At 43.8% G+C, this 25446-nt stretch overlaps 1 protein-coding gene across 1 annotated transcript in view; it reads left to right on the top strand.

The window, feature by feature from the left end:
• ADAMTSL3 (ADAMTS like 3) overlaps positions 1–25446 on the top strand; it is a 285901-nt gene that overhangs the window by 125244 nt on the left and 135211 nt on the right. Inside the window, exon 6 of the mRNA XM_081838660.1 lies at positions 18955–19081. Within this exon, the coding sequence (XP_081694786.1) occupies positions 18955–19081 (127 nt within the window). The remainder of the gene's footprint in view (positions 1–18954; positions 19082–25446) is intronic.

Genomic DNA, 25446 nt, shown 5'->3' on the forward strand with positions numbered 1-25446 from the left:
AGTCTCTGTCATTGTGGAAGAACTGAAACTATTGATTATTTTCTGCTTTCCTAAAGCAGCAGTGTGAGTGAATATACAGCTTGCAATATATACAATGATCCCTGGTGACATAAGAAGTATGTATGGACCTTTGTCTATGCATTCTAGAAGGAACCACGACCATCTCTATCCAGGGTTATGTGGTTCTCAAAACTGCAGGGTTTCTCCGAAGCTTATTGGAAGCTTTTCAATAAAAAGGCTATTACTGATGGACAAGCTTGCCAGAGTGACTGGTTGACTGGTATTATTTATTTTTATTTATCTAAAATATTGCTTAATTGCTCTTCAAAAGATTTCCCCCTCCAATACATAGGGCTGCAGAGTTTGTTCCTCTGTATTGCACCAGACCGGGTGAGTGTGCCAAATGAAAACACACGATGCACTGTAATTCTTATATTTTGTTCCCACCCTTCCTCCAGTGAGCTTACGACAACATGTTTAGCCTTTCATTTCCTCCCCTCACATATCTGCTTAATAGGTTAGGCCCAATGTAAACAACTACACTTCATGGCTGACTAGAGATTTGAGGCTGGGTACTGTTAAGAATGAGGCAGGTAAGTGTACTGTTTAGAAGGCTAGACCAGTGGCCGAAATATTGGGAAATACTAGAAAAAGACGGAGACAATTGGAGGCTGCAGAGTTTGGAGAAACTAAAAGATAAAGTGCGAGATTGGTTACATTATGCTCAGATTAAAGAGGTTTTTAAATTGGATAAAAAGCTAGGATTCCAGGTGGAAAAATCGAAGTTGGAAACAGAATTGTTAGAACCTAAGACTAAGCTACTCTCAAGAATGTACAACTTGCTGTTGAGATGGAACACACAGGATGAAACGGTTAAATCAGCCATGATAAAATGGGCACAGGATATTGGGTATAATATTATGTTTGCTGACTGGGAAAGGTTATGGACCACCGGTATGAAGTTCACGGCATGTAATGCCTTGAAAGAAAATATTATGAAAATGATATATAGGTGGTACATGACCCCAGTCAAGCTCGCCAAAATATATCACCTGTCTGATAATAAGTGTTGGAAATGTAAGGAAACTGAAGGAACATTCTTTCACCTCTGGTGGACTTGCCCCAGGGTTAAGGCTTTCTGGGAAATGATATATAATGAGCTGAAAAAGGTATTTAAGTATACCTTCCCTAAGAAACCAGAGGCCTTCCTTTTGGGCATTGTTGGCCAGAGGGTGTTAAAGAAGGACCGAACCTTATTTATGTATGCAACAACAGCAGCAAGGATACTTGTCGCCAAACACTGGAAAACCCAAGATTTGCCCACGCTGGAAGAATGGCAGATGCAACTGATGGACTATATGGAATTAGCAGAAATGACCGGCAGAATTCAAGACCTGGGAGAGGAAGCAGTGGAAGAGGATTGGAAGAAATTTAAGGACTATTTACAAAAACACTGTAAATTATATGAGTGCTAAGAAGGATGAGAGATTGAAAATAACATGGCACCATCAAGTTAGTTGAAAAGAATATGAGAATGAGTGAATTTTAAGAGAAAAATAAATTTTGAATAAATATCATGTTAAAATTAGGTATTTAAGACTTAGATAAAAATATTCAAAGTTAGGGACAAAATATTGGAAATTTATAGAATAAGAATAGAAATAAGGTGATAAGTTGCTGATGAAAGTTGTATAAATTTGGAACGCAGGAGCGTGAGATGTGAGGAAGTCCAAAAAGTGAAGAAAATATGGCTATTATAGTATGTTAATACTGTAGTATGTTTCTTTTTTTCTGTTCTGTTTTCTGTTTATTCTGTTTTTTCCTTTATTGTATTAATAAAATCCTTAATAAAAAATTTAAAAAAATAATAATAGAAGGCTAGACCAGGACCAGGGAACCCATGTTCAAATCAGGACTCAGCTATGAATCTCACTGGGCAACCTTGGGCCAGTCATCATCTCTCAGTCTGGCCTAGTTCACAGGGTTGTTACACAGATAGTGTCATCAGTCCTGTAACATTAGGGAACTGGATCTATTATATGACAGGGACCACGAGTGTGGTTACTTATGCCACAAAGCTCCAACCTTGGAGACGGTTGGAGTGGGACCATGGTGGCATGAAAATTAATTGTGGCGCCAGCTCCATCTCTTCCATTCTAATGATACCATGTGGGAAGCAACTTTGGGAGAGACTGTTGAAGCCAAAGAACCAGCCCCCATTCACTTTATTCTTATATTATTTGTTGATTGGAGCTTTTTCTTCCTAGAAATTACTATAGGTAAAGGTAAAGGGACCCCTGACCATTAGGTCCAGTCGTGGCCAACTCTGGGGTTGCGGTGCTCATCTCGCTTTATTGGCCAAGGGAGCCAGTGTACAGCTTCTGGGTCATGTGGCCAGCATGACTAAGCCGCTTCTAGCGAACCAGAGCAGCACACGGAAACACCGTTTACCTTCCCACCAGAGCGGTACCTATTTATCTACTTGCGCTTTGACGTGCTTTCGAACTGCTAAGTGGGCAGGAGCAGGGAACGAGCAATGGGAGCTCACCCCGTCGCGGGGATTCGAACCGCCGACCTTCTGATCGGCAAGTCCTAGGCTCTGTGGTTTAACCCACAGAGCCACCCGTGTCCCTCAGAAATTACTATAGCTTCTTTTTAAAAACAACAACAACTGCTCAGCAACCTCACAGATCTTTGGGTGCTGTAAGACAGCCTCACTTCCCCGGCCGCTTGTTCTCTCTACGTGTAGGGGAGTTATTTACTATGTTTGTATCCCAACCATCTTCCAAAAAACCCTCAAGATTTCAAATGCCTTCACCTTGACCCCTGTTTATCCTCAAAACCAGAGCTTTCCAAACTTTTCATGTTGTTGACACACTTTTTAGACACTCATCCTTTCACGACACAGTAATTCAGTTTTGCTAGCAAACTGGAGGTTAAGCTAACCCCTTTCCTTCCCCAGGAGGAGTGCGGGGAGCGTTGGCACGGCACGCCTACACACTGCAGCTGACACACTGTGTCACGACACACAGTTTGGAAAGCTCCGCTCTGGACAAACTCGTGTTTGGTAGGTTAGGCTGGGGTATATTGACTGCCTAAGATCACCCAGTGAGTTTCATGGCTGAGTAGGGATTTGAAACCGTGGTCTCCCCAGTCCTAGTCCAGCCTTTTAACACCTGCACCACACTGTGTCTTCACTAGATTTCACTCTTCATGTTCCAAATGCTCAAATTGGTGTGCTTGAAGCATATGATACCTTTCTCCACCTTTTATATTTCCCGAGTGTGCCTTGGACTCCAATAGGACCCCTGTACATCATACAGTTCTTTTTCTTGTCTGTAGTATGTGGGTCTTTAGAAAGGGGCATATTGGCTTAATCCATTGTACACAATAATATGTCGTTCTTATGCATTGTTTGTGTATGCCATCAAAGCTCATGGCAGTTTGCATAGCAGTATAAGCAAGAAAGCTAGGTGCCCGCCTGTAGATTCTGACGGTAGAAGAAAAAGCAGAGAGTGGGGATATAAGGTAGGGAATAGTGTGCACAAGTGCAAGTACTTGACAGGTCTTTTGCCTTCTTTGTAAGGCCTTCCGGTTTTGTTCTTTCATTGATTTCAGTGGAAGCCCTAGCTCCTCTTCTGCATGTAACTTTGGCATTTTCCATCCCATTGACATGAAATTTAAAGGAATTCTGCTACTCTCCCAGAGCATCAGAGCAATCAGATTAGCTGCCAAAGTCCTTAGTCTTCCTTTCAGTTGTGGAGGCTGACAAAGGTGTTCAGCCATATATTTTTTATTATTAAGACATCAGTATAGTGTTGATTTAAACAACTAGATAAGATAATACTAATTTCCACATCTCTCTCTCTCTCTCTCTCTCTCTCTCTCTCTCTCTCTCTCACACACACACACACACACCCTTTTCCAGATGTTTAATCAGTGCATACATTTTGCACACTTTATTAGAGGCCATTCACCCATTTAACAAAAATCTGTAGTGTAATATTTCATTTCCATTACACATAAAAGGTCAGAACCTCAGCGTACTTTCTAAAGGAATGTTTAGCATTTTGTGGGAGTTTACAATAATCAGACCATTACAACATTTTTATCACATCTTACAGTTACACCGTTATGGTTTTTTTTATTAGCTTGATACAGTCCCAATTCTTCCATTACCCTTTTTTTTAATACTGTCACTTGTTTCATTTAGGCAACCTCCTTCTTTCCTCATCTCCCCCCATCCCTTTTTCTGCAAAAAAATAAAAAAAGAATCACCTACTTATAATTATTTCTGAATATGCCCTAAAAGCTTGCAGATGTTTTCCCAATCTGCCTGTAATATTTATAGTTGATCCCTTTGCTCAGTAAATAGCCAACAATATGGGGTAGATTAACTTGAACAAATGCCTTAATCATTAAAATCTTTAGTCCTTTATGGCCGGCTGACATGGAGTACGAAGCTGAGTGAGGCAGTTCGCACGGATAAGCTATTGGCCTACAACCCTTCAGCTCTCTTCTTGAAACTAGATATTCTTAATAAATAATTACACACACCACGTTTTAAAACTCACGACAATTTTGTTGTTTGTTAACAACTCCTCTGAAGAATGCCTGCTGGCCTAACTCGTCCAGAACCATTGCAGAAAATTAGGCCTCAGAATCTGGCACTGGTCAGTGCCTGCCCCCCCCCCCCGAAGTATGGCAGCCACTTTTTCACTGGCCTTTGAATTTGTATAACTTGGATTTCCATGATGGGATACAACCCGTCTGGTTTGTTTCTCCCTGTAGCATAAGGAGGAATGGAAGCACGGGAGTACGACGGAATGGTTGGCAGAGGCAAGTGTAAGTGGCAGGCGGAGAGTGCCTGAAAGGGATTTGAAGTTAGCCTAGCGGTTCCCAAACTCCCTCCCGCCACAGACCACTTTAAAAATTATTACGGTCTTGGCAGGCCACTTAATTATTTTTCTCCTTGCTGTAGCAATTGTGATGCACTCTGCTAGACGCTGTATTATAATTATCTAGTTGTGTTTTTTTATTGCTTCTTTTATTTCTTTTGTTGCATTTTGTTGCATTACAGTTTCCATTTCATAGAATTCAAACTGCAGTGCAATAAAACACAATATAGGAAACGAAAGAAGAAATAAAAGTTTTTAAAAAATCAAAACAAATATTTAAGGTGGACGTGCCACAGACTACCTGAATGAAGCTTGCTATCTGTGGACTACAGTTGGGGAACTTCTAAGTTAAACAATTGGACAGAGTTAGAGTAGTTGAAAAAATGTGGAGAGGGTGAGGGCAGGCGTAAATGGCAGGGGAGATAGCTCTTAAAAGGGGGTTCTGGTATGCTAGGTTAGGATATAAAAACTATTACTTGTTATAAAAGCTTGTGTGTTTTTTTTAACCAACTGCCTACTTGTTTCTTGCTGTTAATTTATATACGTATTTCTACTGGTTTTTAAATTCATGGGGATGTTCTGGTCTGCAGTATTCTAAAAGATCTCACTCCTTCTATTGTGCTCGTTTTGAATTAGAAAGTCAGGTCAATAGGGGAATAGTCTTACAGCAGCTCTCTGTAAATCTGTAATTGGTGACAGCAGGTGATTTTGGGAGATACTAAGGGAAGTGTAAAAGGGACGCGGGTGGCGCTGTGGGTTAAACCACAGAGCCTAGGACTTGCCAATCAGAAGGTTGGTGGTTCGAATCCCCGCGACGGGGTGAGCTCCCATTGCTCGGTCCCTGCTCCTGCCAATCTAGCAGTTCAAAAGCACGTCAAAGTGCAAGTAGATAACTAGTTACCACTCCGGCGGGAAGGTAAACGGCGTTTCTGTGCGCTGCTCTGGTTTGCCAGAAGCAGCTTAGTCATGCTGGCCACATGACCCGGAAGCTGTACGCCGGCTCCCTCGGCCAATAAAGCGAGATGAGCGCCGCAACCCCAGAGTCAGTCATGACTGGACCTAATGGTCAGGGGTCCCTTTACCTTTTAAGGGAAGTGTGGACTTACCCAGTGGCTATTGGTAGCCAGGGGCTTATAGCGGACCCTAGGAATATCACAAGCTCTCTTAATTTGTGCCTTGGTCTCAGTGCTCCCCCCTCCCCAGTCATTCTCTACCAATCTCTTAGACTCTAATTCCACAAACACTCCCCTTCAAGAAACCTCCATGCTGGGGGGGGGGCAGTTCCTACCTCGGTGCCCTCCACCTTTTGGGGTAGTAAATATTCTGTGACCCCAGTTGATTCACTTATTTATTTGTATGCTGCATTTTCACAAGAATATGTGAGACCCACGATTGGAATGTAGGAATGTAGGAATTAAGGGATGTAACCTGTCCAAAAGGAGTAGACCAAACAGGAAGGGAGGAGGGGTAGCATTATATGTAAAGGATGTTTGCAGGAGAGAGAAACAACCATGACCTTACTGTAGGGGTCTAGTCTAGACCGCTAAACCAGACTGACGACTTGGATGATGCCTTCCTAGAGCAGATTACCAAACATTCAAAAAACAGGGATATACGTAGTAGTCATGGGAGACTTCAGTTTCAATGATATCTGTTGGAACTCAAATTCTGCCAAAAATGTAAGGTCCAACAAATTCCTCTGTTGCCTCTCTTACGATTCCATTTCCCAGAAGGTAGAAGGGGATCATCTCATCTTGGATCTGATCCTCACCAAAAGAGAGGAACTGATCAACGACTGGTGCTTTATGTTGCGTTTAATCATGTTTTGCAATGATCTTCGATCTTAAGCAAATAAAACTGGCCAACCAGTACTTTATTTTACTGATCCAGCCATTAAAGCTGTGTTGCGTTGCGTAAAAAGTGCAGACATAATTCACAATCTTTGGGGGTTTGCAAAGGGACACTTTCTGAGGAGATGCCAACTTTTAAGACATCCTCTCCCCCTTGTCCCGCCAAAAGGCTTACATGACTTTGGGGGCTGGCAGGGAGGAGATATTTATCCTGAGCTCCTTAGATGTGCCTTGGAAAATGAACCAATTTGCTTCTGATTATTTATTGATTTCACTTCTGGGTGAATCCAACAATTCCTTACACCTTGAAGATTGTACCCATCTCTAGTTGTATATCTTCCCATAACCTGTCCCATCCCATTCTTGTTCTGTACTTGACCTGCCGGATTGTCTGAAGGCCCTCCACTTTGAGTTTGTGTGTATGCGTGTTGCAATATTATTTGAATCCAAAGTTGTCAGCGCTTCACCGCCCTGTTACAGAACTTTGAAGCCAGCTGAGAGATAGCAAGCATAGCTTCAAAGTAGACGACTGCCATTGCTGATCCCACGGACTTTCGTGAGATTTGTGGCAACTTGAAAATAAACGAGGGCCCTTTGAAAAAAATCTGCGTCAATCTCATGAACATAAGCAAAGTGTAAGTTACCTCTGTATGGATTTTTCAGCTCCTACCCCCTGCTTCCACACACCCTTCAAATCATAACCTTGTTTTAAGATCACCTCTTGACCTCCTCCATGAACAAGACCTTTTTGGAACCTGGGGTAAAAACCCAAATGATATTATTGTGTAAGGATCTACTAAATAATGAAAGAAGAAGCAGTATGTGAAGGCTTTGAGTATTGCTCTTCATGATCCATACAATGCATTCACCAGCTTGCAGTTAAACTACTGCTCTCTTCCCATTCATTTGGAGATGTCTTGAGCTTGTTTGCTAAGGACTCAGCAGTGTCACCTTCACGCTGATGCACCAGTCTCTGTTGATGAAGTTGAAGCGGTTGCTAATTCCACCAGTAGTGGATGATCATTGCAATCCAAAGCAGGCTTATTCAGCATTTCAGTTGCTACGTTTACAGTCGTACTTTAGTTTGCGAACGCCTTGCGAGTTGAACGTTTTGGCTCCCAAACACTGCAAACCTGGAAGTGAATGTTCTGGTTGCGAACATGCTTTGGAACCCAAACATCCGACATGGCTTCCGATTGGCTGCAGGAGCTTCCTTCAGCCAATCGGAAGCCGCGCCTTGGTTTCTGAACGTATTGGAAGTTGAACGGACTTCCGGAATGGATTCCGTTCAACTTCCAAGGTACCACTGTATTCCGTCTCCCCGAATAAACGTAAGAAATAGCCTTAAGTGTGTGAGAGTCACCTTAGAACCTTTTTACCAGCTGCAAGACTCCACCTTAGGAGCTTAGTTCATCATGATTCCTGCCTCTGGAATCCCCAGCCCCATGAAAACTGGCTTTGACGTTTTCGGCTGTCACGTTCCATTGTTATCAAGCACAAGACAGAACTTTCCATTTCAGAATCACAACATTATTAAATTGGTATTACAATCTCACAAGTACTGGCGCTCTCTCTCTCTCTCTCTCTCTCTCTGTGTGTGTGTGTGCCTTTTGCCTAGCCGGTTGCCACAGAATATTTTAACTCTTATCATTTTCCTCTTCTCCCTTTGGTTTCCTTCTGTCATTATTTTTTCACATGTCTTGCCTCATGAACCATTTCTCGAGTTTAGAACCGTATGCCTGCAGTGCCATATCTATTGGGACAAACCAAAGTATATTTTAACTTCTGGTCATTACTGAAGATTTTTTCTCAAATTGGAAAAATGCTAGACGTTGCTTTTAAAAGAAAAACTCTGTATGCGGTTTTGGTCACCTCCGCAATGTACATTTCAAACACCTTTATACCACTTTAAAATTCATGGCTTCTCCCAAAGAATCCTGGGAACTCTAGTTTACCCCAAACAAAGTTACTGTTCCTAGCACCTTAGCCAGCTACAGTTCCCATGATTCTGTGGGAGGAACCCATGACTGTTAAAAGTGGTGTAAGAATGCTTTAAATGTACGATGTGTGATCCAGCTAGAGTAAATCCTGGACCTACTCCTTAAAAAGTTACAGCTGCACGTCAGTATTAATGTGAATGACTCACAAATTAGCAAGGAGCAGGGAAAGGCAATCTGCTTGGATTTCTGGGTCTCCCTTTTTATTCACAAGTAAACAAAACCGTACTGCAGTTGAAGAAGAATAAACTAAATATACTTTTCAATTGGTCATCCAGGTATCGTGTTTATTAGCTGGGTGATGGTCTGGTAGAAGTATGAACTGTGGCTCAGTTCTCATCTTATTAAAAAACTGTGATGTGGCTGAGTAATCGTTTCAAAGTTTTATACAGGCATCCTCCCACGGGGTGTGGAGAGCAGCGGGGGTCCTTTGTGTGGCTCTGCTGGGCTGGGGGATCCTTTAACTCAGGGGTCAGCAAACTTTTTCAGCAGGGGGCCGGTTCACTGTCCCTCAGACCTTGTGGGGGGCCAGACTATATTTTGAGGGGGGAGGGAAATGAACAAATTCCTATGCCCCACAAATATACCAGAGATGCATTTTAAATAAAAGGACACATTCTACTCATGTAAAAACATGTTGATTCCCGGATCGTCTGCAGGCTGGATTTAGAAGCCAATTGGGCCGGATCTGGCCCCCGGGCCTTAGTTTGCCTACCCATTCTTTAACTGCTCAGCCGAGGGGAGCAGCAACCGCAGACTCCTCAGCCAAGCAGTTTAAAGATGCAGAGGAAGGAACAAACTGCATGGACGCCTCGCCAATGCATCTCTTTTCTCCTCCTGCGTTGTATGAGGGCAGAGGGAGATGTTGGCTTCACTCAGCGATATATCACTGGTGTAACCGCCACCGCTCCTGAGTTCCTCTGCTCACGTGCTCTGGAGGAAGTTGCAAGCAGAGGGACTCAGAAGTGGTGGCGGTTTTGCCAGCGATACACTGCTGAGTGAAGCCGACATCACGGTCTGCTCCTCATACCGGTCCTGGGTGATATATTGACACAATGCCCAGGCCTAATCCAGGCTTCCACCATGAGACTTCATCTGGCAGTTCCAGAAGTGCCATCTTCCCACAAGAAATGGAGGAATTTGAACGCTACCAATGAGTACCAGGGAAAACACCTGTATCCACTGCCTCACAAAGTGCAGCGTTTCTAAACACATAAGTACGATGGAGTGTTGAAAATCATGACGCCTATCTATAAAACAGCCAGCATTGTCCATTGTACTTCGCTGGAGCAATGAATACAGTGGTGCCTCGCAAGACGAAAATAATCCGTTCCGCGAGTCTCTTCGTCTAGCGGTTTTTTCGTCTTGCGAAGCAACCCTCTTAGCGGATTAGCGCTATTAGCGGCTATTAAAGGCTTAGCGGCTTAGCGGCTAAGAGGCTATTAGCAGCTTAGCGGCTTAGAAAAAGGGGGGAAGCGAAAAAAATCGCAAGACTCGCAAGACGTTTTCGTCTTGCGAAGCAAGCCCATAGGGAAATTCGTCTTGCGAAGCGCCTCGAAAAACGGAAAACCCTTTCGTCTAGCGGGTTTTTCGTCTTGCGAGGCATTCGTCTTGTGGGGCACCACTGTTGTAGTGTTTTCAATGCCACAGAGTCATTGCCGTCCCCCTAAAAGGAGGCAATATGGTCAGGTGTGTCCTCATCACCTCCTACCCCCATGCAATGAGTGAATCCAAGCTTCCCAAATCTATGCATCATCTGAAAGAAAAATGAAAAATAAAATAAAATATGATGCGTATTTATAGCTGTGGAAGTATACAGCACACCAAATGCTAATAAACCATACCTTTCCAGCATCTCCAAGAATGACAGTATAACTCAAATGCACTTGGTCCTGGCCAGACAGACCTCAGTACTGTGGATCTTCTAGCCACAAATGGATCAACTACAGTTTTGTAAAATTTTATGTTGGTCAGCCTCCAAATGGTAATAGCAGTGTGCTTTTCCAGTGGTATATGCTCTGTCATTATGGGGTTTTTTCCCTCTCAAAGGTTGACCGCAGTTCCTCCACTATTTCAAAGAGAAGACTGGCCTTGTCAAGTAAAAGGGCCTGTGATATTAGTTGTCGTCCCAAATTTGCAAGACTTATACAAGTTATTGTCACACTCCGTGGGCTGGGTGGGTATGTCTCCGGGGCTGTCACAGTCCCAGAAATTTCGGCTTGTCGCCAAAATACTTAAGAGTAGAGTCAGGGTTGGTGATGCAGCACAGTTAAAACAAACCAAGGTCAAACACAGGGGATGTGTGAAGGTTAAACCAGGATCCAGAAATAAGGTCAAGAAACAGTATCAAGGAACAGTCAGTATCATGGGGTATTCCAGAAGGTATAACACAGCAAGGAGGAAGAACTGGAGTCAGGAACAAGGAACAAGGTAACAAAAAGCCTAAGATCTGTGATGTTTCCAGCAACTAGAAAGCTCAAGAAGGAGACTTTATGTACCCTGGATTCCTAAACCACATCCTAACCACTGCTGCTGTCCATGAAGGATTGTTTACTTGTGAATAGAACTGCTACTCACAAGTAACCCCCCGACTCTGAGCCGATAGATCAAGGGTTCCCAAACTTGGATCTCCAGCTGATTTTGGACTATAACTTCCATCATCCCTAGCTAACCGTGCCGGTGGTCAAGGATGATGGGAATTGTAGTCCCAAAACTGCTGGAGACCCAAGTTTGGGAAACCCTGTGATAGATGCATACAGTGCCATCACTCTTTGACCTGGACCCAAAGCTTTTTGTCCTGGTGCTCTTGAGGTCTGGAAGAGAGGCTCCACCTCCTCTGACATTTCCAGAGGTTCTTCCTTGGGTATTCCAGAGCTCCCTCAGCATTCTTCAGTAGGATCCTAAGCAGTGGACTCGGGGGGCTTTGCCTGCTCCTCAAGGCCATTGACCTTTGGGATGCCCAGTTTGTCCTCCAAGGCTTCCATGCCTGGCATGTGATTGGGGCTGGGCATGATAGAATGATCTGGAAAAAAACAAGTAACGGCGATGTATATTGGGGGGCATCTTATCCATGAAACTCTTGTTACATAACTGGAGGGGGGGTGTCCCTCTAAACACTAACATTAAAAAATGCTAGGGTTTTGTGTTATTTGTGATATGAAGGGCTGCAACGCTGCAAAGAAATTCCTGGGTAGCCTGGCCAAACTAGGGCTGTTAAGAGAGCCATTGTGGGTCATTAACAAGATAATGGAATTTCTTGCACCAGGTGTGACCGCAGACTGGAGATTTGGAAGGTTGCCAGGGTAACTGCTCTGGGAGAGGGCTTTTGGGAAGATGAAAGAGGAAGAAAGGCTGAGATCCATCTTGACTAGGGAGAAGGAAGGACTGCCTGCAGTGCTTTGGGCCATGTTGTAAGATCTGGACCTCCTCCATGCAGACGGAAGGTGTCTTCTAAAAGTCTGGTAGTTGTTTTTTCCTTTGACATCTGATGGGAGGGTGTTCCACAGGGTGGGCATCACCTCTGCCTGGTTCCCTGTAATCTCGCTTCTCGCAGTGAGGAAACTGCCAGAAGGCCCCCGGTGCTGGACCTCAGTGTCTGGGCTGAATGATGGGGGTGGAGACGCTCCTTCAGGTATACTGGGCTGAGGCCGTTTAGGGCTTTAAAGGTCAGCACCAACACTTTGAATTGTGCTCCCCCTGCCTATTTTTCTCCTGTGTTTTCCTTCTTTACCTTTCCCCTCTTGCTTTCCCCCCTCCATTCTTACCTGCTTATCTGTGTATCTGAAGAAGTGTGCATGCACACGAAAGCTCATACCAAGAACTGACTTAGTTGGTCTTTAAGGTGCTACTGGAAGGAATTTGTTTTGTTTTACCTGCTTATGTTATGGTTATCTTTTCATGGCATGCGTGAAGGGATGAACGGTGGCTGAATGTGTAAAGCTCCTTTATTGTTAAAAAATAAAACCGCCATAATTTTTTTATTGGGTGGTTTAGGGAAGATTTAAAGTGCTGCACTGAAGGAGAGAGAGAAACAGGTTGGAAAATTAAGTGTGTATGTGTGTGTGTGTGTGCACAAACACATGTATACATTAAGATACTTAGGATCAACCATTTGAAATTTATTTTCACTTACTGCTAAAATTAATAAAATGTAAATAAAGATGATAATGCATATAAATGCGAAGAATTTGCTGCCCTTTGCAGTACCCCAGATTTGTTGCCTGAGCTTGGTTTCCTCGCCATAACTTATAATACCAACCCTGTCCCTGAGTTTGGCCCGTAATTAGCAGTTTCCCAGGATCTTTGGCACAGCCGCTTACATTAATCAGTACAATGAATAAGTTACTCAGATACGGCACACGAAGGGAGCATTGTGCAGAGCTTAAGCCAGTATTTTGGAATTCTGTGTAGATAAACAAAGCTTAACATTTTCTTCGCACTCAAAAGGGTAGGATTACATCGCTCTGTATAATGCACTCTGTTAGTGGTATTTGTGGGAAGCGTTCAATCTCCAGTTGTTTCTTTCACATGCTAATATTATCTTTAGGAGGTCAAAAATAAAATAAAAATGGGAGCCAAGACAGATCCTGGACCACAGCCTTGTCCTAATGGCTTGTCCTGGAGAGATAAGCAGTCCACTATGGTTGTTTCCTTGAAGATCAGGGATGTGGAGGCTCTGTCCTCCAGATGTTGCTGGACTACATCTCCCATCAGCCCCATTTTTTAATGGAAAAGGGATGTGTCTGAGCACTTTAGAAAAGGTTCACCAGCACTTTGTCTTAATACTCAAAGTTCTAAGACTTTTTTTCTGGTTATCTTTATAGTAAGAAGGAAGGAAAGAAGTGGACCTGTGAATAACGTTAGCATTGGGGAATTTGTTAGTATCTCAGTTAGTGTGTGGTCACTTGTGGATTGGAAAGTGGCTAATTTCCTAAATTAGGATACTTGATTAACTGCTGGTTAACTGCAGTCCTTCTTGAGCATTCGCTGGAATAAGATGGAATGTGAATAAGCCTTTTGCCCTGCACACAGAGCTCCTTCGTGCAAACCAGCAAACAAACCAAAGTCTTCGATTAAATTCAATAATATTTCACTTGAGCTGGGAAACTGTGCTTAACAGTTTCAGAATAAGCTGGGATATTGGTGGGGGACTTGGTGGCAAGCATGCTCACACCCAGCTCAGGTTGATTTGCTAGCTCCCGCCATTTCTGCACTGTGAGGCTTTGGCCTCAGTGATCTACGCCAGACTTCCTCAAACTCGGGCCTCCACATGTTTTTGGCCTACAACTCCCATGATCACTAGTGTGCTGGGCCTGGGGGTAACCCGAGAACTGCGGTCCAGGTCCGGGACAGAATCCGAAGGTTCCACTAGGAGTCAGTCTGACAGGGCCAAGGCAGGACACGAGGCAGGAAACCAGGCAGACAGGTACAGGATCTCAGGCAGGATCTGGCACACAGCAAAGTTGCTCCCGCAACCTGGGGCAGGGTCTGACAGCCTTTTATCTTTGTCGGGGTAACGGCCTGTTGTGATCCCCCAGTAACTCACCTCCCCGTTTCGCCCAAAGGCTAGCACTCCTCCTGCGAGTACTCAGGTCTCTCCTTCTCTCAGACCTTAGTCTCTGAGATGTCGGTGGGCTACTAGACCCAGGGACCTCCTCAGCCTCCCCTGACCCAACCGGTAATCAAGCAGCTGTAAGTGATGGTCCAGCTGAAGGCGATGAGGTAATCCCCACATCTGGAGCCAGGGCAGGCTCAGGCCCCTGACTCGGCCCAGCTGGTGTTTGTTGCAGGTGAACCTGTGCAGACTGGGACTCTTCAGGACCAGGCCCCAGACTTGGTTCAGATGATGCCTGAGGCAAAGGATCCGGTGCAGACTGAGACTCCTCTAATTCCAAGCCCGAGCCCCAGGCCATCACACCTAGCTAGCAGGACCAGTGGTCAGGGATGATGGGATTTGTAGTCTCAAAACATCTGGAGGGTCGAGTTTGAGGAAGCCTGATCTAGGCTGTAATAATCTCCTGGATAGATTACTGCAATACATTCAACATGGGGCAATCCTTGACGACTGGCCAGAAGCTGCCCAATGGCAAGAGGACATCATATCCCCTCTATCCCCAGGGCACTGTCTGTGGTCAACTAGGCCTAAATCAGGTAAGCTCACGAGGGCCCAGTGAGAGGCAAGGGGACACCAGAGGTCACTTTGTCAAGGATCTCCATCACACCTTGTATGTAGCTCTTCCACTGTAAACACAGTCCCCAAGAAATGCACCTCCTCCTCCTTTTCCTTTGGATGTTTCATAGCTAGTTTGAAGAAGAAAGTAATTTTGATACCCTGGGAAAGCTGTTTTTCCGAGTGGGAAAGTGCTGTGCTTCTTGTCCTAGCAGAAAAGTAGGAAAGTGATTTTTTGAATCCCTCTTTGCAGATGTTTATCTCTTTGGCAGCAGGCTTTCCAGACTCCTTGAAAAACACTCTCAGAATGCGTGAGAAGGCCCCCAGAAGAAAGGTTTTATATAGGCGTCCTCCAAAGAATCTTGGGACTAAACATAATCCAGCCACTATGCATCATGTAGAAAGCGATCGGTTTGAAAGGAGCGTTTTTATTTTCAAAAACGAGAATCTGGAGGTTCATTTGGTGATCACGCAACTAATTGCACAACTCGCTTCATAGAAATATTTCAAAGCCCATTCGCAAGTTCAAAGGAAAGAAAGTGAGTGATGAAGGAAACTGGCCGTGCGACAATTAATTGTGGAATATCTAGAACTTTGCAGACTTTGGAGTTATTCAGAATTCCTCATCTGGCAGAATCCTATAGTTTGTCACTAAAGTGTGCTTGCTTACCTTTCTGTAAACCTGAAATTCAGTGGCCTCTCTTTGATAACGTAACAGGCAAAAGCTGTGATAAAACTCCTACCGAGCAAGTCCAACCTTGGCCTAAGCAATGGGAGGTTTCGCTTTTCAAGGAAGTGTGGAAATTCCATATTGGAATGTTGGTGGCCTCTCCCTTTGCTGTGAATATTCATTCGCTCGTCCTTCAGTAATGAATGTCATGTGTGCACAGAAAACCCTTTCCAAGATGCTGTGGAACGGGGAAGGGAAATGCTGTGTTCCCATAATTGTTGTGCTCTGTGCCACACACTGCAAAGGCTGCATTGTTGCGGTAACACACAGTCTGTCACTGCAGGCTGTTTAGGCTTAGGGTCTGTTTTCTTCTTGCCAATCTTGCTGTCGCTAAATTGATGGCAAGGCTCCTATTGACTTAAGTGGGAACAGAATGAACCTAGGCTTCGCTGAAATATAGTAGGGTTGTTTTTGTGCAGTATTGGTGTTTCGATGGACAGCTCCAAGCTCGCAATGCTGTCGCTTTAATGTCATGTATGCTGGCGTAGCGTGGTGGGTAAAGTATGTGTGCTATGATCCAACAGTTCTGCAGTTCAAATCTCACTAGGTGGCCATAGACCAGTCATTGTTTCCCTGACATCAGCCTGCCACCTGAGGAAACCTAACAGTGACCTACTTTATAAAGGTAAAGGGACCCCTGGCCATTAGATCCAGTCGTGGCCGACTCTGGGGTTGCTGCGCTCATCTCGCTTTATCGGCCGAGGGAGCCGGCGTACAGCTTCCGGGTCATGTGGCCAGCATGACAAAGCCACTTCTGGCGAACCAGAGCAGCGCATGGAAACGTCGTTTACCTTCCCGCCGGAGCGGTACCTATTTATCTATTTGCACTTTGATGTGCTTTCAAACTGCTAGGTTGGCAGGAGCAGGGACCGAGCAACGGGAGCTCATCCCGTTGCGGGGATTCGAACCGCCGACCTTCTGATCGGCAAGTCCTAGGCTCTGTGGTTTAACCCACAGCGCCACCCACGTCCCACATCCTACTTTATAGGATGGCTGTAATGACTGAGATTATGTATGTGAAGCACTCTGAACCCTCAACTTGGTTAAGTAGTATTGTTAAGAAAGCGCTGAAGCAGTGAGCTATGCTTAGGGCGACCCAGTTGATCTCTGGCTGAACTCTGCCCCTTTCCACATGGCTCTTATACTTCACAGTCCCGTTCAATCTTTCCTCAATACATTGACGTGCTCCTCATTACTCTGAGTAATGAGACGTGTCAAGGGCAGTGTATATCTGAGATTTGGTACCTTTTTGTAGGAAAGAACATTGCAGATCTAAAATGTTAGCCTAATATTTGGGTTTATGTTTTAATTGGTTAGTATGTGTGCACCTGTCTTGTACATGGATTGTACAGGGCTATTTTTCCAGCTGGAACTCACCAGAACTCAGTTCCGGCACCTTTCAGGTGGACGCCATTGCCATTAGAAGAGAACAATGGGGGGGGGGGAGCGACCATGGTGTGTCCCAGCATGTCTTTTTCTAGAAAAATAGCACTGGTTTTGAATTGTATTGTGCAATCGCTTCATAGGAGATGCTTCATAAATGAAATTATGTGCACCATTAAAACTCACCGGTTCAACAGAGAACGCTAGATGCAGCTTGGCAGTTCTGCATTTCATGTAGAATGTTATTCATCATAAGCTTAATTGTTTATAATTTCCCCCATTGAAAATCAAAGGCGTTTACTCCCTAAGCAGTCTAGGATTAATCAGAAGAATGTCTTATGTATGGTTAGCTTGGCTGCCCAAGCAGAGCTGCAAAATGCGGCAGCCAGCAAGCTGAGGAAAGATATTTGCAAAACAAAAAAGCCATGATTTGTAAAAGGGATTCATGCTTATCGATAAAGCCATTAAAAGTTTTCCCGATGGAAATTTCATTTTATGGTGATTGTATCATCTGTACTTTAAATTTGTGTTTGACACTGTTAATGCCCTTGTAGGCTGAGCAAATGCATTTCTGGATAGTTAGCAAGGGAGATTGGGATTCACTAGTAAGATCATACAAAAATGAGATACTAACAACTGCACAGAAAAGCATTTTAATGGCCCACACATCTAGCAAATGGTCTCCCCCGCCCCATATGCTGTGCTTTGTTTATATAATTAGTTTGTGGTGTCTGAAAAAGTTCAGTAAAATTCAATTTAAAATAATTGGTACACTTATGTTTTCCAAAAAGGTAAAATTACTGAATAAACTGGTACCACGGAAGGGTGTATGTGATGGGACTGTGATTTGCAGCCAGCCAAGGGTTCTTAATTCTTGATCTGAAGCCAGGATTCTGCTTGGATGGGGAACTAAGGTTATTCTAATGCTTTTCTTGCCTCTGAAGTTAGTAAGTGATGAAAGGCAACTCTAAACAACAGAGTTACAGATATCTTCAGAGTTACATTGGAGGGAATAGCATTCAGCTTACAAGGAATCCCCATATTTCTGAGACAGGAATACCAAAATAGGTTTGACTGCTGTCGTGAGAATAGTTGTTTTAAAGTCGTCCTCCTGCCCCCCGCTCAGATGTGAGAATCAAGACGCACTTTTGAACAAATGAGGACGAAACCTATAGAGCAGCCACGTTACATAGGATACACTATTATTTTTATTGTTTATTTAGATAGACATCATTTATATGCCAAATGGCTTGAAGGCTGTCAGAGGGCAGTTCTGTTTTCGAAGGCCTGCTCTGTCTAAAGTCCAGCAGAAAGATACAGAGGGCTAATAAGAGAGGGGCAAGACTTCTGAAGTTTCCCATCTGCAGTTAGCACATGAGAATTAAACTGAGTAGGCACTCACATGGTCACACTGCCTTGCCTGTTATGGCGAGTAGTCTGGGATTTCTCTTTAAATTAAAACAGTTATTTTACGCAAACACACATGTTTGTTTGTGTGTGTGTGTGTGTGTGCGTGCGTGAGAAGAAGACAACAACCCTGGTTTGACCAGAGAACAAGTGAAGCAGGAGAAAACATCAAGGCCGCCTTCTGCTAGACTGTCCCCTCCTCCCTCTGCCCAGCCGACTTACATTTTATATCACTTGTTTTAGTAGTTTAAAATTGTAAACTGCCTTGGGTGCCTTGGCAGAAAGGCTGTGTGTGTGTGTGTGTGTGTGAAGTTATTTGCTTTTGTGGTTCGATAATAGTATATGTTTACATACACACACACACACACACACACACACACACACACATCTGAGTCTTTTTTTAATATTGCAATTTCGATTTTTCAGTGAGATAACATTATTATTATTTTATTAAAGAAACCGAGAGAAGGCCTGTAACAACTTTGCCCTTTTTTTCTGACTGTCCTGTTGACATTGGCAGGTGGTTGGCTGTGATCGGCAACTCGGGAGTAACGCCAAAGAGGACAACTGTGGGGTCTGTGCAGGAGATGGCTCGACGTGCAGGCTGGTGAGGGGGCAAACTAAGACACACCTTTCGTCAGAGAAAAGTAAGTTAATTATCATTCATTCTAATCCTCTAACCCCCAGTGGTTCACTTGGAGCTCTCTGGTTCTGCAGCTCCTGCTCAGCCTTATTCTGCGGGATCTGGCGCTGGAGCGGCACATGACAACTGAGCGTGCTCAGTGGCTGCAGGATTCTGATGCGGGAGATGGCGGGTGATGGGAAACGGTATTTGTGTATGGGATGGAATATCCTGGAAGAGCTTGTGGCTGGCTAGATGGAACCTGATGCAACATTTTTCTGCAGGGTCCCTCTTAAAAGGTAAAGGTAAAGGGACCCCTGACCATTAGGTCCAATCGTGACCGACTCTGGGGTTGCGGCGCTCATCTCGCTTTATTAGCTGAGGGAGCCGGTGTACAGCTTCCGGGTCATGTGGCCAGCATGACTAAGCCATTTCTGGCGAACCAGAGCAGCGCACGGAAACACCGTTTACCTTCCCACTGGAGTGGTACCTATTTATCTACTTGGACTTTGACGTGCTTTCGAACTGCTAGGTTGGCAGGAGCAGGGACCAAGCAATGGGAGCTCACCCCGTCATGGAGATTCGAACCGCCAACCTTCTGATCGGCACAGCGCCACCCGCGTCCCCTTACCCAACAGTATTTCCCCAGCAAAATTTAAAATGAGATAGAAGTGGACATAAGATGGGTCTGGGATACAAGCAGAGGTACCGTTGAACAGGATGAAACTCGTTATATTATCATGACATCCATGTGTGCAGCACCAGATTTTGAGAGGCCTCTACCATTGTTTGTTTTCCTTTTTGTCTCCACAAAATTTGAGAAGTCTGGATGCTGAAGAAAGGTGTGAGTGTTGAGCAGAGGCAGGAGTGGCTTAGAGACTTGCAACATTCCCAAGTCTGGGCCTGACCAGCTGCCACTATGCCTGGTTCAACATTTAGCTCATCCATGAATCCATAGGGTAACCAAAGCTAGCTACTACCTTCTTTTTTTGCACAGTTTCATCTTTTATTCAGTCATCCCCATCTGCAGTTTGTGTGTGTGTGTGTGTGTGTGTGTGTGTGTGTGTGAGAGAGAGAGAGAGCTAAATGATACTCTCTTATTAAATCTGCCAGGACAATCAGATGCATTTTGTCCAGACCAGTATGCATCTGTCACTCTCAGTGTGGCCAAATATATTAGAGGTTGTCAAGGTGTGTGCGCGCAGGAGCCAGGCCCTGTGACCAATAGGACTTTGCAGGACTGGGGCCTTCCTAAGTTTGTTCTGAAGAGGCAAGGTGTGGCCACACAGGTGAGGCTGATTGGTAACTCACAGCACCTGGTGGCAAGAGCTGGTAATAAATAAATATTACTTTTAAACACTACAAAAAAGGAAAGAAAAAAGAAGAAAAAGAAAGAAAAAAAAGACAATACAATACAATATATAAAGATTACACAACACTAACGCAATAAACTAAACAAAACAAAACAAAAACAGTTTAACACACATCATACAATTTCAGTATCTTATCTATCATTCACTTGTTTCAACGACCTCCTCACACCTCCCTTTTTGTATTCCACTTCTATTAATTGTTTCAGCAATTCCTTTCCATCTTCCTCTATTTTCTGACCTATAATTATCTTAACATATTCTAACCTTATTTTTCCTTTAATACTCTAATAATCTATTTATACCTAATTCCTTATAACATTTCTACTAAAGCCATATAACTTCATTCCAACATTTTTCTAACATTCATTAATTTTACAATATTTCTATAAATAGTCTTTAAACTTTTTTCCAATCTTCTTCCACCGACTCTTCTCCCTGGTCTCGGATTCTGCCAGTCATTTCCGCCAATTCCATATAGTCCATCAACCTGGTGATCTTCTGTCCGATGCTCTTAGCTCTTTTCCAAGTCCCTTCTGCAGATCTTCATATTTATACAAAAACTTTACTTTGTCTTCTACTGATCTTATTTTTATTTTCCTTCCTTTAAAGCTGAAGAATAGACCTTGGGGAAACTCCCACCTAAAGATGATTTTATTCCTTCTCAGCAGGGCAACCAAATCTCCGTAGTTAGACCTAAGATCCAAAAGGTATTTTGGGACGTCTTTAAAAATTTCCACTCTTGGCTGTTGTACTTCTAGGTTCTTCTGGTAGTGCCAACAGTCTCTTATTCTGTTCTTCTCTTTTTTCCCTCCTCTTCCAAATCTGAAGGCCCTCACAGTTTTAAACTCTTCTTGACCCAGATCCAAGTCCCAAAAATCAGCAAATTCCTGTGTGAAGAAGTCTATCAAACTTTCCTTCTCCACTTCAGGTAGGGCTCTGATCCTCAAATTCGTCTGTTTTTTTTAAAAATTCAATCATAGCAAGCGTCGACTTATGGTCATCAAGTTGCTTCTGTAAGGCTGGGACTCTCTCTCTCACCAGTTGTGTTACTTTGCATTCAGCAGCAACGGCTTTCTCCCTAGCTTCCTCCGCAGTCTGCCGTATCAAAGTAGATTCCTGTATCAATTTCTTGATTGTTTCTGTATTGATATTCACCTTTTGTCCCAGATTATTTATACTTTCTGCATTTAAGTCAATTTTAATAGTTGCAGTGTCCACTTTCGCCTTTGTCACATCTATTTTCTTGTTAAGCTGTTCCAGTGAATCACTTATCTTACTTAATGCAACCACTAAGGCCTCTTCTGTCGACATTCCTCTTGATTTTGAATATACTGTTACAAAAGCAATAGCGGAAGAAGCAGGGGGGCCTGATATTGAGGCTCTCCTAGATTGCTGCCAAGTCCTCCCAGACCTTAATGTTTTTTCAGGAATTGACTAGTCCGTTTTTTCCTTTCCATTTGCCATAACACTTAACCGATTCAAGGTCAGTCCCAGAGTCTCACAGCTTTTTATCTTGCAGCTGGAAATTCCCCAGCCCAGCTCTTGTAACAGTTTCAAAAGCTTCCTCTAGGGGGAAACAGTTTCTGTTTATATTAGTCAATAATGTCCTCTTTTAAACACAGCTCAAACAATGAAGTTAGTTTCAGTTTTCAGTTACTTTTACTCCTTTCTAAAAGCAGACGGAGACAGTAGAAACAATGTATTTCTCTTATTAGCTAGCTGTCAAGGAGCGTTCTAATCGCTGTCAGTGAGCCTTCCAAAGAACGTCAGTCCTGCTAGCAGCCTGTTTCCACGGTCTGAGCGGCGGTATTTTAACTCTCTTCGCTCTCTCCCGCAGGCATATTCAGTTCACAACTTCCCCCCCTCTTTTCCTGCCTCCAAGGGGGGGGGGTTAATGTTCTTTACCGATGGAAATTTTGTCCTTTACAATAGGCTTTCCAGGGCTTCAGCTTGCAGCCTCAATCCTTCAGTCTATTTACAAAAGGGGAAGGCAGACTTCCTGTATTGAACCTCCCCGTTACGATACCAAATTAAACTTTTAGAAATCCAATTCTCCCGCTTCAGCTCTGCTCACGGGTAATTACTTTAAAATCAAATTGTCCACAGGAAAAAGTCAGCGCTCTCCGGCAACAGCTATGCGGCTTCGCTCCGTGGAAGAAGCAGACGATTCGAAGCACCGCGCCACTCACCCCCGAAACCGGGTTTCCCCGCGAGTAGGGGAGGCGCAAAAGGTGCCCGCCGAAATCACGCTCACAGGCTTCTCCCACCTGTGATTTTTTGCGGGTCTCCGCCTTCGCCGTGACGGCCAGACCCAAATTCCCACGGGGCAAATTCCTCCCGATCAGAGGAATTCAGCCATTACCGGAGGCACCAACCCGGAAGTCCACGAGTCTACCACTCTTAACCACTACACTACACTGGCAGAGGTTACTGCCCACACACTTCTGCTGAGCTTTCTTGCTTGTGTGGTGGCACCTCAGTAAAACCACTTCTTACTGTTTGTAGCAAGAGTTTTCCCCGGAGGCAGAGGACAAGAACAGGAGTCATACTCAAATTCACAGTCAAGAGCTGCTTTATTGCTTGACTGGTTGCACAAGCATTTCTGTTACTATTATATACAAGCTGTTTACATTCCCTCTTTATCTCTCCAGCATGGTGTAATCTCTTTTTTTAAAAAAATATTTTTTATTAACTGGCCAATCACATCAAATTAAATCACATCACATAAATTCCAAATTACAAAGCCAAATTTTAAAATTTTGTTGGGGGAACCCATACTTCAAGATCCAAAGGGGGATTCAAATCATCTTCTTATTACTGCGTTAATGTCCAAATCAGTCCCAATCAGTCCAGACAAAGTTCATGATTCTATCCAGTCTTATCTTGGTATTTCCACATCATATCTTGTTCATATTCTCTTTTTCTTTTACGATCTCTTCTGTTAGTCTCCTTAAGCCAATAAGCAAACATAATAATCCTGTGTGAATTTGCCGTTCTTCCAATCTAAGTCCAGATGGTTTCCATATATCTCCTTCGTAGATAACATCGCTCTTTCCATCATAAATTAGGCATTTGTCACTCTTAAGTCCCACTGAGGAGTTAATCCACGATATGTAAACAGCTCTATTTCTCTCTTTCTCCTCTCAGACTCAAGAGCTCCAACAATGCCTCCCAAAATGGCGACGGCATTTTTAACTGCGTCATTCCAAAACTCTTAACTTTCCAGCTTCGTCTTGAAACATTGCTTTGGTTCGAAAGTTTATCTCCACACAGCCTTAAATCCACAGCTTAAGTCCTTAAAGCGACATTTCTGACTCGTTAGGGGAGGGGATTCTTATTTAATCACATAAAAAGGGAAAGGAAGGTTTTTCCCCCCTCCCCCCTCAGTCATTTGCCGTACCGTATCTTGACGTATCTTCTCATGTTTTATTCTTGTCTTGTTATCAGAGATCTCTTCTGTCAGCTGTCTTTACTCCCCCTTTTTCCTTGAAGTATGTGCAATTTATCTCGTCCAAATTGTTTCTTTTGAAGATTCTTGCAACTAGAGGCGCGGATCAGAGACAGCATCGAGGAGTGCCGAAATCCCACAGGAGGGCTTTGTGCCTAGTGTCCCCACCCCCACAAATTCGGGGGTGGTATAGGGCACAGCAGGCAAGGGCCGTCCCCCCCACAATCCTGGGGGGGTTAAGGAGGCTAATTACCCCCATCATAGCCTCCAAATTACCTCGTGTGGGTCGGAGAGATGTTGTCAGCCATCTTCCGATGCGCCACCTAGTGGCCCCCCAGCATGGTGTAATCTCAGTCCAGTAATTAACAATCCTGACACGGCTAAACAGACAGTATCAGCAGCACACATTGTCTTACTTCCAACCTTGTTGTCAGCATGCGTGCTGACAGTGTGTGCGTGTGCTTTCCTCGTGCAGAAATTGCAGCCTGCAACTTTCTCCCTTTATTTGCACCTCCAGCTAACACCAATCAAGCCTAGAGTGCCCCTCCTACACACTAAAGAAAATTCTGGAACCCTCTTACAGCTTCCAGGAACTTTTATCTGTTTCTTAAAGAATGCTTTCCTAACAAAATATTGCGCTGTAGCAAGCAGAACCCAACAGGAACTGACCCAAGACATTTTGCAATTTCCCTCTTTGCAGTTTGTGACACGGCTTCAAGTTTTAAAATGTTTGTACCCATTTTTTTAAAAAAATGCAGCATTTTTATTTTATTTTATCCTACCATATACATTAGGATAATGTGTTCTGTGTGCTCCTTATTTTGCTTCTTTATTGCTGGTCATTATCCCTAGCAATAAAGATTTGATTAGATTATGCTATGCCAACCTTACAAGGTTGTTATAATGTTTATCGGAAGCAGCAGGTGCGAGGGGGTGATAATAACGCGGCTTATCTGGGCAGTGGAGCCTGAGGGCCGTGTGGCTGCACCAGTGGAGCCAAGCTGGTGCTCCCATCCATGCACCCACAGAACCCTGACCTCATGACCACCCTTCCCTGCCACCAGACATACAGACCAGCAGCAGCCATGAAAACGTTTGGAGGGCAGCTCTGTGGCGTTGCCCTCCTGCGCTGGCTGCTCCTGATGTTTACTGAGATGATGTATGTGAAACACTTAGAGGGAAATGGAAGAATAATACACCCCAGCCTTGTAGATAGTGTCCATGAAAGTTACAAACTTATATATATATATAAAAACATTACTACCTTACACACTTTTTTGTTGCCACAAAGTGGAAGAAGAATGGTTTTTGTGGTCAGTTGGAGACAACTTTTACTAGCCTCTGGACAACTGCTCACCCAAGTAGTTGCAATAACTTCATTTTCAACCTTGATCTGTTTGCAGTCTCTGATATGTCTATTTCCTAATTACTTGCAAAGACAGTCAGAAAGAAAAAAAGAATTATTTGGAAACTTAGCCCTTAGAAGCAGATTGAGTATGGATAATAAATCAATTTATTGACTGGATTTGCACAATTTATTCTCACTGGACTTCTTCAGCTTAGCCATTG

Source organism: Podarcis erhardii (genome assembly GCF_964252035.2).
Source record: "Podarcis erhardii genome assembly, chromosome: 14".
In the NCBI taxonomy this organism is placed as follows: domain Eukaryota; kingdom Metazoa; phylum Chordata; class Lepidosauria; order Squamata; family Lacertidae; genus Podarcis; species Podarcis erhardii.